This window comes from Cherax quadricarinatus, chromosome 53 (genome assembly GCF_038502225.1).
Source record: "Cherax quadricarinatus isolate ZL_2023a chromosome 53, ASM3850222v1, whole genome shotgun sequence".
In the NCBI taxonomy this organism is placed as follows: Eukaryota; Metazoa; Arthropoda; class Malacostraca; order Decapoda; family Parastacidae; genus Cherax; species Cherax quadricarinatus.
Window position 1 is genome coordinate 3,360,886 of NC_091344.1, and position 16,743 is coordinate 3,377,628.

The window sequence follows — 16,743 nt, forward strand, 5'->3', positions numbered from 1 at the left end:
TGTCCTCAAGTGTCGTCAGGTCGAGTTTCCTTAACCTCACCTCGTAGGACATTGTGTGTGTGTGTGTGTGTGTGTGTGTGTGTGTGTGTGTGTGTGTGTGTAAAAATAACAAACCGAAAATAGAAAATGAAACCTGAGCGCTTTCATGTGCTTACACAAACATCTTCAGAGGAACAGGAAGAAGAGGCAGGAGCAGCACATTTTAAATGTTAAACACTGAGTTGACACCTCACTCAGAGGTGACAACACCTCACAAAAACCTGTCCCACGCATATATTTATCTAATATAAAGTTAAATTGTTCGTCTTACAAAGAACACACACTGTATTTTAATGAAAAATATTTTTACCGTTAAAATTATGAACAATATTTAGGACTATAAACCTCTCAAGTTTATAGAAACATTTTGTTCATCATGCCTGAGTAGAGAGAATTCCATAATATTTCGTTCAACTCCAGAATTATAGGGAAGTAATTCTTTGGCATTAGTCCAATCTACACAATAGCATGTATCCCTAACATGAATGAAGAAAGCAATGGATTCTTGTCCATTAGATATTGCATATTTATGTTGTTTAACTCTGCTCTCAAGATATTTGTATTGTGTGTATGCCATTCTTTGTAAAAGATCTGAAACCTTTTATTTAGGATAAATTGGAAAATCTCTTGACAGCAGAGGTACATAACATAAATATGCAATATCTAATGGACAAGAATCCATTGCTTCCTTCATTCATGTAAGGAATACATGTTATTGCGTAGACTGGACTAATGCCAAGAATTACTTCCCAGTAAAGTCGAAAACCCTCGGAGCATGAGGCAGGTGTGCTATAAGATTCCTCAGAGTTAGATGAAAAACTTCACGAGAACCAAAGAACCCCAGAGCGGCTAGCTTCCTCTTTCAGTGACTCAGTGTTGCGATCCAGAGGCACACGGCCCATCGCCGGGAAGCTGAATGAGGTATTTGAGATATAGGCCCCGAAAAGTCATTTAAGTTGTTCTCCTTCCAAATGTATCATTTTTAATATATATATATATATATATATATATATATATATATATATATATATATATATATATATATATATATATATATATGTGTGTGTGTGTGTGTGCGTGTGTGTGTACTCACCTATTTGTACTCACCAATTTGTGGTTGCAGCGGTAGATTCAAAGCTCTTGGCCTCGCCTCTTCATTGATCGCTACTAGGTCCTCTCTCTCTCTGCTCCATGAGCTTTATCATACCTCGTCTTAAAACTACGTATGGTTCCTGCATCCACTACGTCACTTGCCAGATTATTCCACTTCCTGACGACTCTATGACTAACGATATACTCTCTGACATCCCTTCGGTTCATCTGAGTCTTGAACTTCCAACTGTAACTCCTTGTTTCTGTGTCCCATCTCTGGAACATCCTGTCTCTGTCTACTTTGTCAATTCCTCGCAGTATTTTGATGTCGTTATTATGTCTCCCCTAACCCTCCTGTCCTCCAGTGTCGTCAGGCCAATTTACCTTAACCTTTCTTCGTAGGACATTTCCCTTAGCTCTGGAACTAGTTTTGTTGCAAACCTTTGCACTTTCTCTAATTTCTTGACGTACTTGACCAGATGTGGGTTCCAAACTGGTGATGCATACTCCAGTATGGGCCTCACGTACACGGTGCAGACTATTTCTTACCGAGGCATTAAAACGCTATTCTCAGATTTGCCAGGCGCCCATATGCTGCAGCAGTTATCTGGCTGATGTGCGCCTCAGGAGATATGCTCGGTATTATACTCACCCCAAGATCCTTTTCCTTGAGCGAGGTTTGGAGTCTTTGGCCGCCTAGCCTGTACTTTGTCTGCGGTCTTCTCTGCCCTTCCCGAATCTTCGGGACTTTGCATTTGGCGGGGTTAAATTCGAGGAGAGAGAGGGGAGAGAGAGAGAGAGAGAGAGAGAGAGAGAGAGAGAGAGAGAGAGAGAGAGAGAGAGAGAGAGAGAGAGAGAGAGAGAGAGAGAGAGAGAGAGAGAGAGTATGTCGTGCCTAATAAGCTAAATTGATCATTTAGGCAGAACTGCAGAAAAAAATGAACTTTTCCCAAAATTTATTTTGTCGAATCATTATATTTTTGCAACAAACCTAACTTAGAAATCTCAGCTAACGTAACGAATTTTTTTTAAACAGATTCTCGTAAATATATCAGACATCAGTTTAAATGTACTGAATGTTACTTAAAATCAATGATATGCATTTTTTAATATGTTCAGAATGATTTTCACAGATTTATTTATAAACAAATTATCTCTCAGGCAAAACAATGATTTCTTTAGCATAATCATAATTCTAAAAATTCCAGAGACTCTATTTGATTCTTTGGTAATCAATGTATGTTTAAAATTGAGTATATACACTCAGTGTTCACTTTATTAGGCACACCTGTACACCTGGTCCTTAATGGAAATATCTAATCAACCAATCACGTTGCAGCACCTCACTGCCTATAGGCATGATGACGTGGTCAGGCGGTTCAGTTGTGGTGTTCACATCAAACCTCAGAATGGAGAAGAAATGTGATCTATATGACTTGGACCATGAAGTGATTATTGGTGCCAGATGGCGTGGTTTGAGTATGTCAGAAATTGTTGACCACCGGGATTTTCATGTAAAAGTCAAGAGTTTACAGAGAATGTGAATTATTATTATTATAATCATGGGGAGCGCTAAACCCGTAGGATCATACAGCGCGTGGGGGGGGGGAGGGGGTTGTAAGGCATTCAGGCTTAATTCAGGGAACCGGAGCACAGATCCAGTTCCCTAGATCAAGAGCCCCTCACCAGCGTCAAGGAACCTCCCTTGAGAGGAAAGAATGTGAAAAACATAAAAACATCCGTGAGCGGCAATTTGGTGGGTGAAAACACCTTTTTTATGGAGAGCGGTCAGAGAAGAATGGCCAGACTGGTTCAAACTGACAAATAACTATGCATTACAGCAGTGGTATGTAAAAAAGATTCTCTGAATGCACAACACGTCGACCTTAGATTTGGATGGGATACAGCCAGAAGCGGGCTGGGTCGCACAACCGGCCCGGACACCCTTCACCGATCAGGTCGGCCGGCTCGACCACTGCCACTGCGACAATAACAGACAGCTGAGGGCAGAGGCGTGTTTTAACTGCTCAGCTGCGGCGCATTCCATTTTCGTTTTAATGTTTGTGCAGCGGCTGTGACTTCAGTTTTTCGTGACATTTTTTCAGCCTTTTTTACCCAGCTTAGCGGCCTACCGGGCATTGCCCAGATGCCCGTATGGCCAGATCACCTCTCGCTACAGCAGATGACTACAATTAGTTCCACTCCTGTCACCTAAGAATAAGAAACTGAGGCTACATTGGGCACAGCATCACCAAAACTGCACAGATGAAGACTGAGAAAAATGTTGCCTTGTCTGACAAATCTTGATTTCTTCTGCGACATGCAGATGGTAGAGTCAAAATTTGGTGTAAATCTTCGGAATGTGGTAGAACGGGAGATTAATAGCAAGAATGTGCACCCGACAAATCTGCAACAACTGCGTGATGCTCTTATCAACATGGACCACACTAAGGAATGCTTCCATCACTTCGTTGAATCCATGTCGATTTTCTAAAAAATTATACAAACAATTCTAATTAGTTGCTCGTAAGTCAGATATGTTTATACAAAAGCAAAAATATTATCTGATACTTCAGTTAAGATTAATCATTCAATAATAAGTATTCAGTAGTAAGGTGTAGCAATGTACCCTTGAGTGTTGTAAAGGTCATGCATTGTGTTGTCACTGGGTTTGTCCAGTGTTTCTTATATGATCTTCTACATTACTTACATTCTACGCTCATCTGTCTCTCATCTTTGTTATATGATACTTCTATACGAGCTGCTTTACTCCTTGCACTCTTTAGTCTTTAATTTCATTCTTCTGTTGTATCATTTCGCTTCCATTTCCGCCATTTACATCCTCCTGCGCACAGGGAATGCCTTGCCTCCCTCCGCTACCGTTGGGTTTTGAAAGTATGTTCGTCGTTTCCTGTCCTGGTTCCTGTCGTGGACTTCTCGGGTGAACCTTCCGGCATCAGGTGTGTCTTCGTGCCACTAAGCCTCAGACCCTCGACCTTCCCTTCTTTCCTCCTTCATTCACTGCATTGTGCTATGATATTTTATTACATACATTATATTATAACGAACTGTGAATAACGACTGTAAACAGGTGATATCACAATATGCAGAACAACCACTGTGAAAAAAATAGCGAAATTTCTAGCGATTTCGTGACTTTTCACATTATCAAAGAACTATAAAATATAAAGTTAACAGGAAGGCATATAAGGACGAGACTACACCTCGCTGCCACTCCACAACAACACCTGACTTAAGAACATATGAACATCGGAAAGGAGGAGCAATGCAGCAGGCCTGTTGGCCCATACTAGGCAGGGCCTTCATAATGATATAGGTAGGTAGTCAGTGATCCGTGAAACACAGCTTATATTCTACTCAAAAATTTGTCTAATGTACCTTAAATTCTTCCAAATTTCGCTACTTTTTTCACAGTGGTTGTCCCGAGAATGCGACCCACACCAGTCAGCTAACAGCCAGGTACCTACTTATTGATGGGTGAACAGCGACAGCAGGTGTCTTAAGGAAACATGCCTAATGTTTTCACCCTTATAGGGGATCGAACCCCGTGAAAACAATTCGCGTGAGAGAAACGGGAAACCTAGAGAATTGCATGTATGTACACAAAAGACATTAACGGGCAGTAACACACACAATACTGCATTCGTCACATACATGATATGACAAATGGTTTAAAACCAACAAGTTGAAGATTGAGACACTTGTGCAACATATGGGAATCTTTACTGAAGAAACGTATCGCTGCACAGTAGCTTCATCAGTCCAATACTGATGGACTGATGAAGCCACTGTGTGGCGAAACGTTTCTTCAGTAAAGATTCCCATATGTTGCATAAGTGTCTCAATCTTCTTCATACATAATAGTGATCATAACAGTAATTTTATCGACTCCCAACTGCTTTACAGTTGGGAAACTGTCACCTACAGCTACAAACGCAAAATATAGCTACCACTGGGGAGACCTCATCCACTTCACTGGCTCAATCTGTTCCACCAGTTGAGGAGAAAGACTTAGCTCCCACTGACTTCCCAGATGAAGTCAAGCGTTTGTTGACTGTTGAACAAACGTCGTAAAGCCATTGCCTTAACAGGTGAGAAGATGGGTATAACGAACTTATTGTCCCATCGTATTCCACTTGAACCTGGTACTAGACCTATCTATATACCTGCGTACAGAATGCCTCATTCACAAGTTGCTGTTGCAGAAGAATTGATCAATCAAATGCTTGATGATGGAGTTATTGCACTTAGCAATTCACCTTGGAATGCGCCCTTGATCCTAGTACCTAAGAAGGATGGTACTTGGCGCCCAGTGATTGACTTTAGGAAGTTAAATGCGAAAACTATTCCAGATCGCTTTCCACTCCCTGTACTGGGTGATCTCTTACGTAACATCGTAACATCGGAGATAACAAAGTCTTTTCAACCCTGGATTTGTTACAAGGGTTTTGGCAAGTCCCTCTTCACGAGGACAGCCAAGAGCTAACTGCATTCTCCACTCCTACAGGTCATTATCACTTCCTCCATATGGCGTTTGGATTACGATCCTCCCCTATCACATTCTCAAGGCTCATGACTAATATCTTTAGAGGTCTCATAGGTAATGCACTTATGGTGCACTTAGATGACGTAATCGTCATGTCTAAAGACGTGGATACACACTTGAAAAGACTTGATGTAGTACTTGGTAAGCTTGAAGAAGCCAATTTAAAGATCAAACTGTCTAAATGTCAATTTTTCAGATCAGAAATTAAGTTTCTTGGTCACGTAGTCACTCCTAGAGGGGTTACGACTGACCAAAGTAAAGTAACTGCAGTACTAAATTTTCCAACTCCCAAAACTGCTGATGCCGTAAGATCCTTTGTGGGCTTAGCAGGTTTTTATAGATCTTTCATTGCCAATTTTTCTTCCATAGCTGCTCCTCTGAGTTGCTTAAGAAAGATGTTCCTTTTGTTTGGACCTTCCGTCAAGAAAGAGCATTCCAAACTTTAAAAGAGAAGCTAACATTTGCTCCAATTTTGAAATTTCCAGATTTTTCTAAGCCCTTCTATCTGACTACTGATGCTAGTTCTATTGGCATAGGTGCCGTACTAGCTCAGAAGACCGATGGCAAGTACAACGCAGTTGCATTTGCTAGCCGAGTCCTTACGAAGGCTGAACGTAATTATACAGCAACTGAGCAAGAAGCTTTACCAATAGTATGGTCTTTAAAGCACTTCCGAGACATTATTTATCAGTACTCTGTTCATGTCTTGACAGACCACGCTCCACTGATACCTTTATTCCAGAACAAACAACCTACTGGAAGGTTAGCCAGATGGACCTTGACTATCCAAGAGTTCAATCCCACCTTTGAACACTTACCTGTAGTCGCAGATGCCTTGTCACGACATGTTAGTATAGTAACTGCAGACCCTCCATTTAGTGCTGAAGATGTAAAGAATGCTCAACGAACAGATCCCATGTTGTCTGGTGTGATTCGATTCCTGCTCCAGGAAGATCTTATTCTGACTGTGAAGCCACCAGCACCCATCAGTGACTTTGTCATGAACCAAGAATTACTGTATCGAGCAGCCGAGTTGGGTACTCCTAGCAGAAGAGTTTACCAGTTAGTAATTCCACAGTCACTATTGAATGTAGCCTTACAGCTAGTTCACGATGTACCAGGTGTTGCACACCCTGGTATGGATCGTTCAGTAAAACAAGCCAGATTGAAATACTTTTGGCCTCGTATGGCAAATGATATTTCTGAGTATGTTAAGAAATGTAGTGTCTGCATGCAACATAAAGGTAATGCTAATGGCCCTAATCCCATCCAAGTGTATCCAACCACTAGCGAACCGTGGGAAAGAGTTGCGCTAGATTTGTTAACTAATTTCCAATGTTCCCTCCAAGGCAACAAACATCAATGTGTTATGGTAGACCATTTCACCAGATATTGTGAGTTATTTCCTGTTGCAGATAAGACTGCCGAGACAGTAGCTAAAGCGTTTAAAGAACGCATTATCTGCAGGCATACCACCCCTAAGTCCCTAGTAACAGATAATGGAGGTGAATTCTGTAATGAGATTCTTGAAAATTTGTGTACCTTGTACAAGATCTCTAAATCCACCATTGTATAGAATCAGCCCAAGCCGTACACCTGCCGTCTCTAGTTTGTATTAGTTGTATGTCGGGACGACATACGTTAGCGTCGCCGAGCTCTCAGTAGTAGTACCAGTTCCTAGTAACCAGTTACCAGTAACCAGTGTACCAGTAGATGACTCACTACCAACCGTCTCTGCGTGAATCACTGACTGTATTCATATTGCTGCTGACCATAGCAGGATTTCAAACACCCTCACCCGTAGGCACTATGGGTCAGTCGTAGTTAGCCAGCAGAGAGAGACAGGTCGGCTGTTGGTGCTTCCCCATACCTTCCGTTATATTATACGTACTACCAGCTTACGTGAGTATTCTTACCCCATCCACGTATCGAAAACCCACATGACACTGTCACCTACAGCTACAAACGCAAAATATAGCTACCACCCCTAATTGCAACATCCCACTGAACGGCAGCACAAGACCAGGAATTACACAGCACAGAGGAACTTCTTGCCTAAATTTTAAGCTTCGTGCCAGTCATCTACTTCAAGACCCGTCATTATACTCCGTGACCTGTCTTCCCAAGCATTTATCTGATGCTCCATGTTCACCTGCACGGTTAAGAAGCGCAACTTTCTTTTAAATTGATGTTACTTTCATTCAAGTATCTGCTGAAGAGGACCCTAGTAGGGGATCGGAATATACAAACCAATTATTTTTTGTTAGTCACCATGTGGATTATATGTCGTGCCGAATAGGTAAAAACTTGCAATTTTGGTTTAAATAGCAACGTTCTTCTTGCCGAACAAGGCAAGCGAAATTTTGTGTATGCAATAATTTCGCAAAAATCATTCTGAACCTAACGATACAAATGTTCATTATGTTTGTTTATTATTAAACTATTGTAAACTTGTCTAAAATATATTTAGTTGAATTAGGTTAAATTAAATTGCGCTTGTTATAATAAGGTTAGTTAAGTTTTCTATTTTTTTTCGTAAAAAAAATATTAATTTTTACATTAATATAAATAAAAAAAAATATTTTTAAATATATAAGAGAACATTTTACAAGACTTAATTTTAAATGAGCTTTTGCTAACTGACCAGTTTTACCTATTCTGTGTGTGTGTGTGTGTGTGTGTGTGTGTGTGTGTGTGTGTGTGTGTGTGTGTGTGTGTGTGTGTGTGTGCTCGTTAATAACATCAGAAAGCTGAGACCTACGACCTTGAGAACAAAGTACGCAGTACTATACACACCAAGCCAAGACTCGCATGAATTAGGTCTATGCTCCAGAGCCGGTGGTACTAGGCAGTGATCAGCATTTGTGTGTACAAGCGTGCGTTAGTGTTGCATTCTAGAAAATTATTAAAGATTCACAATAACGAGCATAAGCGTTATTCCCTGAAACACAAAAATATAGATGTACGTACATTCCGCGCTTGCTACTGCATTCAATAAATGATGACTAAGAAATGTACTTTTGTGTATATATGCAACATATAATACCCTCTCAACAAAAATAAATGCCCGTACATATATACAATGGCGTACACTCCAGGTGGTTTGAATCAGTGTCTATACATTTATTGTATTGGTGTAAGCAACCATAATGGCCCTCGTGTAGTCGATAGACTTTCAATCAAGTAAATAGCCAGTCATATAAATATACACGCGATTTCTCACAGTTACTTGCATGCTCGGGGGACGATCTTGTAAAAAAAGGTGCCTCCTTGAGGTTATTTGGGGAAAACATTGTAAGAAAACAGTGGTGGGGTTGTGTCATTACTTACCACCAGACCAGAATGACTAGCCCATCAAAGATACTGTATACTTTCACCTTCATTACCTCTTTTGTTTGTTTTATGACGTATGAATTATTATACAATGAAAGTGCAAATATCCTGAGTCCCACGTACCGGATATTTCATGTAGTTTGCCGGATGAATGACTTGGGAAATGACTCAGCCATTCAGGAAACCGAAAACATGAAAATTCTACTCTACGCTTTCACTATTGTCATGGCAGAACTTATAGGTATCTATAGCACTTGAGGATTGGGAGGCAATCAGGTTTGATCCAAGGTAAGGGGAGCTCTTTGCCGCCGTCAAGGCACTCTTTTAAAGCATGTATTTCTTTAATATTCTGCTAACTACGAAACAAAACGTTTGTCACTAACTTACCAAAATTAATTCTGTTGACTGGTGCGGGTCCCTGACCGTCTTTCTCCAGGGCGTACTCCCACAGGCGGATGAACGATGCTGCTTCTCCAGTCAATGCATTTCCTTTTATTTCGTCGGAAATTGTTGGGATAGTGGTAAAAGGTAGTTGGGCAACTACTGCAGTAACTAAGAGCCCGAGAGCAGCAGAGAGCGATGACACACTCATGATTCCCTCCAGTGAGGAAAGATCTGGAAGAGTCTGTGAGAGAGCAGAGTTAAACAAAACACCAGACTGTTGGACAGAGGGAAGGAGCGCGTCGCACTACCCAACTCCGCAGTCTCTGGTGTGTGACTGGGGACTCCTGGACCGCAGGGCGGACCACTGATGCCTCCACCATTGTGTAGTGTTGTAAGATTCTGTCGATTCATCGTCTTAAGAGAATAGCAGAGTTATAAATCTGGAACCTGCCGCTGGGGATGTTATTTATGGGAATAACTTTGTCTCTCGTCTCCGACATATTAATAAGCAAGCTTCCATCACGGGAGGTGCTTTGATACTGGTGAGCGGCTCTTGACACGAGGAACTGAACTGCTCTCCTCTCGTTCCCAAAATGTTGTATGGCCCCTATGGATTAGCACCTGGAGGTTACCTGGAGATTATTCCGGGGATCAACGCCCCCGCGGCCCGGTCCATGACCAGTCCTCCCGGTGGATCAGGGCCTGATCAACCAGGCTGTTACTGCTGGCCGCACGTAGTCCAACGTACGAGCCACAGCCCGGCTGATCCGGCACTGACTTTAGGTATTTGTCCAGCTCTCTCTTGAAGGCAGCCAGGGGTTTATTGGTAATTCCCCTAATTCTTGATGGGAGGCTGTTGAACAGTCTTGGGCCCCGGACACTCATGGTGTTTTGTCTTAGTGTACCAATGGCGCCCCTACTTTTAATTGGGGGTATTTTGCATCGCCTGCCCAGTCTTTTACTTTCGTAGGGAGTGATCTGTGTATGCAGATTCGGGACCATTCCTTCCAGGATTTTCCAAGTGTAGATTATGATATATCTCTCCTGCGTTCCAGCGAGTACAAGTCAAGTGCTTCCAAGCGTTCCCAGTAGTTAAGGTGCTTGACAGAACTTATACGTGCAGTAAAGGATCTCTGTACACTCTCTAGATCTGCAATTTCATCTGCTTTGAATGGAGATGTTAATGTACAGCAGTATTCCAGCCTAGAGAGAACAAGTGATTTGAAAAGGATCATCATTGGCTTGGCATCTCTCGTTCTGAATGTTCTCATTATCCATCCTATCATTTTCTTTGCACTTGTGATAGTGGCACTGTTGTGATCCTTGAAAGAGAGATCCTCAGACATTACTACTCCTAGGTTCCTTACATTATTTTTTCCGCTCTGTTGTATGACCAGAGTTTGTAGTATACTCTGTTCTAGTTATTATCTCCTCCAGTTTTCAATAATGGAGTAGTTGGAATTTGTCCTCATTCAACATCATATTGTTTTCCGTTGACCACTGGAAAACTTTGTTTATATCTTCTTGGAGGTTAACCGCGTTCTCAGCAGATGACAGCCTTATGCAGATCCTAGTGTCATCCGCAAAGGATGATACGGTGCTGTGATGTATATCTCTGTCTATGTCTGATATGAGGATGAGGAATAAGATGGGGGCGAGTACTGTGCCTTGTGGAACAGAGCTCTTCACTATGGCAGCCTCTATGGCACATCTCATGAATATAATAATTTTACATAATTAAAGCTGGTCGACGGTGGATTATATATAACATGTCAAACACGACACAAAATAAGCATTTGCTACCTGAGGTAAAGGTCCGGAATGATTATAAAATGTAGAAATTTGTAAAAGCAAAATTAGCATCTCCAGCAATTGGAATGAACAATTCATCAAAGTTTACTGAGTAAACTGTTAGAAAGTCTCCACCAGTACCCTCCTCACTGTCACAATTCCTCTCCCAGCTTCCACTAATTACCACTACAAACAACTTCAGTGCCATCACTACCACTACATTCACAGCTAGTCACCAGCTAAGTCACTATTTGAGTTTTCAGCTCAGTCTCTTGCAGTGATCACCACCAATGATCAACAAAGTCACCAACAGTTTTCCCTGCAGAGCCATCACCACTCACTACTAGGGCCAACACTACACCATCAATGCTTCCATAATTGCCAAAATTCACCAACATAGTTGATGAATAAGACATGTGAACACCTGGACATGCTTATTTCACTCACCAGGGCTTTATAAATCTACTTCAGAGACATTAAAAAGGAGACAGTATGAGAAGCAGCCACAGTAGTAGTGAACAGGTAAGCTAATGTCACTACTACTACTACTATTACTATTATTATTTGTCCACTCTATTATGTATTTTCTTTGATATTCTGTGACCGAGTGATAAAGCCTACGATGGACTAAGCGTCTCTCAACTAAAGATACCTATGTAGGTGTTGTGTATGTATCTTATTCATCAACTTGCTAGTACTGTATACCATTGATTTAATTACACCATCAGAGTTTTGACTAGTAACCATTAGCCACCAGTACTAACTACAAGGGATACTACAGCTACCACTACAATCACTTAAAAGTAGTACTCATTTATGTAAAAGTTTTTTCCACTTTGAAGTAACAGTATATTATGCAATACGTATATTTGAACTGTGGATACATAATAAGGTTAGATATAAGGTAATATAGAATATTTTTTCTTGATCATATTTACAGTGGCCTTCTTTTGTAATTATCACAACTCTAGTTAAATATGTGTTAACAAGTTTTGTAACCTCACAAAGCCAAATCTAATTTAAAGCAAAGGAAATGCATATCCAGAAAAGCTGGGTTTCTGGTGGAATAATAGTCTTCGAAGGTGAGCCTTGGGTTTATTTGGTTGTATGACATAGGCAGTGTGTTGGTGCAAGCCCCAAGCTCGGTCAAAGACTTGTGAAAGAGAGTTGGGGTGGGGGAGGTCTTGCCTTCTCTGGGTCTGTCGAGTTAGTGAGGGAGATACAGGGTCTGGTGGGCTGGGCTCTAGATTGAACCCGGCCCAACAGATGGCAGCACAAAGCCTAGGGTGTCATGGCGCGAAATGCAATGCCATACAGAGGTTATATTGCTCGGGTATGCTACATACAGTTGTTCCAACCGTGAGAGATGATGGATAAAACTCTCGTAAGTAGCAGAGCACTGGCGTGGATAGTAAGAAAGAAAAGGGGGTGTCCCAAAAATGGTGTGGGCTGAGTATTGAGCCACGGCAGGGCGCCATACCAAGCAGGAACTTTGGCTGGAGGAAGATGCTAAACTTGAACTGCACCTGCAGACTGTGTGACACTTCAGGAGATATCGGTGCGGCTGAGTGGAGTAGCCATGCAGGGTCCTCGACTAGAAAAGTGAAGCAAGGCAGTCACCAGGGTAATATCTGCAGGATTGCTCTAGCAGCGGCACAACCTGATGGTGCCAGCGAGTGGGACATTGCGGAAATGAGAGCCTGCAGACTGTGTGACACGCCAGGAGACATCTCTGTGGCTGAGTGGGGTAGCCATGCAAGGTCCTTGACTGTATCTGTGACAGGGTAGTCGTGGTAGTATTGTTCATACGGCGGCATGACCTAGTGGTGCCGGAGAGTGATGCATTGTGAAGATGACTTTGACTAGTGAGCCGTAAGGACGACTCAAGCGAAATTGCCTTCAGCGATGCTGGTCGAGGTGGTTACTGCCAAAGAATGTCACTGCATGGAAGAGTCATAGGCGAGACGACTCAGGTAGTGAGTCGAAATCGGAGCCGGCAAGCAAAATTTGTTTCTGTACAGGATGCTTGGTTGACTCATACATCTGATGCCAGGAGTGACTATAGAATGTCAGTAGACAAGTGGTTACCTCAGGGTGTGACTGTAACCCTGAGGAACGTGTTACATTAGTCTAGGAACAGACCATACAGCAAAACGTCTAGCTCATCCACGACTAAACATGGAGTATTGTGGTTTCAAGGTGGTTTGCACGACCAAAATGCTGCACCTCTGTGCAAAAATGGACACTAAGGCACTTTATTAACAGCATATGTGGGTACAAGAAAAGCGGAATGGAGCACTAACTGAGAGGCCATAACATGTGACCCATAGTACTCACAGGACCGAGCAACAGTAACACTTCAACATTTTATGTTGATTTTTTCCAGAGATTACGGTAAAATATTATAAATCGCTAACAATTATATAACAAGGTAACACTGATACACATAACACGGACGACTGTGAACGATGGATCATGAGGTCAGCAGAGAACTTGAGTGTGGGAGCTGCTACGGTGTAGCATCATGGTGTGATGTTATGGTGACGTCGTGGTGTGACGTCATGGTGTGACATCGTAGCGTGACAACAGAGAGTGCCGTTTGACGTGACATGGAGTGATGTAGCATGACACTGTGAGGTGACATGCAATAGCAAATTGACACTGGAATTAGCTAGACACAGCGTAAGGAAATTAGAATGCTGATTGTGTTAGTTACCAGTTTGTCAACGACACTTGTCGATAGAAACTTGGCCTGTCGTTTGTTGCTTGTGGTGTGTGTTCTGTGTGTGCACTCATATAATTGTGGTTGCAGGGAGTCGAGTCATAGCTCCAGGCCCTGCTATGTTAGTTACCAGTTGTCAAAGGTATTTGTCGATAGGCACTTGACCTGTTGTCTGTAGTTTGTGATGTGTGTATTTGTACGTGCGTGTGTATGCGTGTTTACTCACCTAATTGTGATTGCAGGGGTCGATCCACAGCTCATAGCCCCGCCTCTTCACTGGTCGCTACTAGGTCACACTTCCTGATCCATGAACGTTATCATACCTCTTCCTTAAAGCTATGTATGGATCCTGCCTCCACTACACTTCCCAGACTATTCTGCTTTCTGACAACTCTGTGACTGAAGGAATAGTTCCTAACATCCCTGTGGCTCAGCTGAGTCTTAAACTTTCAATTGTGACCCCATGTTGCTGTGTCCCATTTCTGGAACATCCTGTCCCTGTCCACCTTGTCGATTCCTCTCAGTATTTTATAAGTCGTTATCATATCCTCCCTATCTCTCCTGTTCTCCAGTATCGTCAGATCGATTTTTCTTAACCTCTCCTCGTACGACATGCCCTTTAGCTCCGGAACTAGCCTTGTTGTAAACCTTTGCACTTTCTCTAATTTCCTGATGTGCTTGGCCAGGTGTGGGTTCCAAATTGGCTCTGCATACTCCAATATGGTCCTGGCGTACAGGGTCCTGAACGATTCCTTTCTGAGAGGCCGGAATGCTATTCTTGGGTTTGCTAGGCGCCCATATGCTGCAGCAGTTATCTGGTTGATGTGCGCCTCAGGATATGTGGTCGTTATTATACTCACTCCAAGATCCTTTTCCTTGAGCAAGGTTTGTAGTCTTTGGCCCCCTAGACTGTGCTCTGTCTGCGGTCTTCTTTGCCCTTCACCAATCTTCATGAATTTGCACTTAGTGGGACTGAACTCCAGGAGCCAGTTTCTGGACTAGGCCTGCAGCCTTTCCCAGATCCCTTTGTAATCCTGCTTGGTCCTCATCCGATTGAGGCATAGCCTGGTAAAGGGTTAACTTCACATCATCTGCAAACAGGGACACTTCTGAGTATAGTTTTCAGTCATGTCATTCACGTATACCAGAAACATCATCGTCCTAGGACTGTTCCCTGTGGAATCCCACTCGTCACAGGCGCCCACTTTGACACCTCGGCATGTACCATGACTCGCTGATGTCTTCCCGTCAGTTATTCTCTGATCCATTGCAGTGCCTTCCGTTTTATACCTGCCAGGTCCTTCAGCTTTTACACTACTCTCTCGTGCGGAACTGTGTCAAAATCCTTCTTACAGTCCAAGAAAATGCAGTCTACCCACTCGTCTCCTGTCTTTCTGCTGTCACCTTGTCATAGAAGTCCAGTAGGTTTGTGACACAGGATATCCCGTCTCTGAAACCGTGCTGGTTGTCGCTGATAAGCTCATTCCTCTCTAGGTGCTCCACCACTCGTCTCCTGATAATCTTCTCCATGACTTTGCATACTATACACGTTAGTAACAATGGTCTGTAGTTTAATGCTATGTGTCTGTCTCCTTTTTTTAAAAATTGGGACTACATTTGCTGTCTTCCATACCTCAGGTAATCTCCCTGTTTCGACAGATGTGTTGAAGATTGTTTGTGGTACACAGAGCACCTCTGCTCCTCTATGAATATTTCCATTTGTCTCCTCTGTGAATGCTTCTTTGAATCTCACGTTGAGCTCCTCACATACTTCTCGGTCGTTTTCTGTGATCTCCCCTCCTTCCTTCCTCAGCCTGATTACCTTGTCCTTGACTGTTGTTTTCCTTCTGATGATTGTACAACAGCTTCGGATCGGACTTGGCTTTTGCTGCTGTGTCATTTTCGTAATGTCGTTGGGCCTCTCTCTTTTCCTGAACATATTCATTTCTGGCTCTTCGACTGATCTCCTTATTTTCCTGGGTTCATTGCCTTATATATTTCTTCCATTCTCTAGCACACTTGGTTTTGGCCTCTTTATACCTTTGCGTGAACCAAGGGCTCGTCCTGGCCTTCTTGTTATTTCTGTTGCTCTTGGGAACAAACCTCTTCTCTGCTTCCTTGCGTATTGTTGCTACATATTTCATCATCTCATTTACTGATCTCTATTCCCTTCCTGCTTTCCCCTCCACTTGTAACTTTACTATGTATTCGAAACTGAGAACCACATGATCACAAGCACCGAAGGGTCTTTCATTTGTGATGTCCTCAATATCTGCACTACTCAAAGTGAATACTAGGTCCAGTCTTTCTGGTTTGCTCTCTCGTCTCTCTCTGGTAGTGTCCCTTACGTGTTGGTAGATGAAGTTTTCCAGTACCACCTCCATCATCTTAGCTCTCCACGTTTCTGGGCGCCCATGTGGCTTCAGGTTTTCCCAGTCAATTTCTTTGTGATTGAAGTCACCCACAATCAATAGCTTTGCCCTGCCCATATGGGCCTTTCTGGCCACTTCAGCCAGTGTGTCAACCATCGCTCTGTTACTCTCATCATATTCTTGCTTTGACCTCCTGCTATTCTTTGGTGGGTTATACATCACTGTAATTACCACCTTGGGAACTCCAGACTGAAGTGTTCGTATTATGTAGACTCTTGATTCTCCTCTGTCTCCTCTCTCCAGCTCCTCAAAATCCCATTGGTTTTTGATGAGCAGTGCCAATCCTCCTCCCCCTCTGTTCCCTCTGTCTATCCTCAGGATCTGGTATCCAGTTGGAAGAATGGCATCTGTTATTAATCCTGCGAGCTTGGCTTCTGTGAGAG

General features: G+C 42.6%; 1 protein-coding gene across 1 annotated transcript in view; it reads right to left on the minus strand.

Moving 5' to 3' along the window:
* Positions 1–9,880, minus strand: part of LOC128692280 (uncharacterized) — a 196,333-nt gene extending 186,453 nt beyond the window's left edge. The window contains exon 1 of the mRNA XM_070096280.1: positions 9,419–9,880. Within this exon, the coding sequence (XP_069952381.1) occupies positions 9,419–9,623 (205 nt within the window). The 5' untranslated portion in view covers positions 9,624–9,880. The remainder of the gene's footprint in view (positions 1–9,418) is intronic.
* Positions 9,881–16,743: the final 6,863 nt, after the last annotated feature.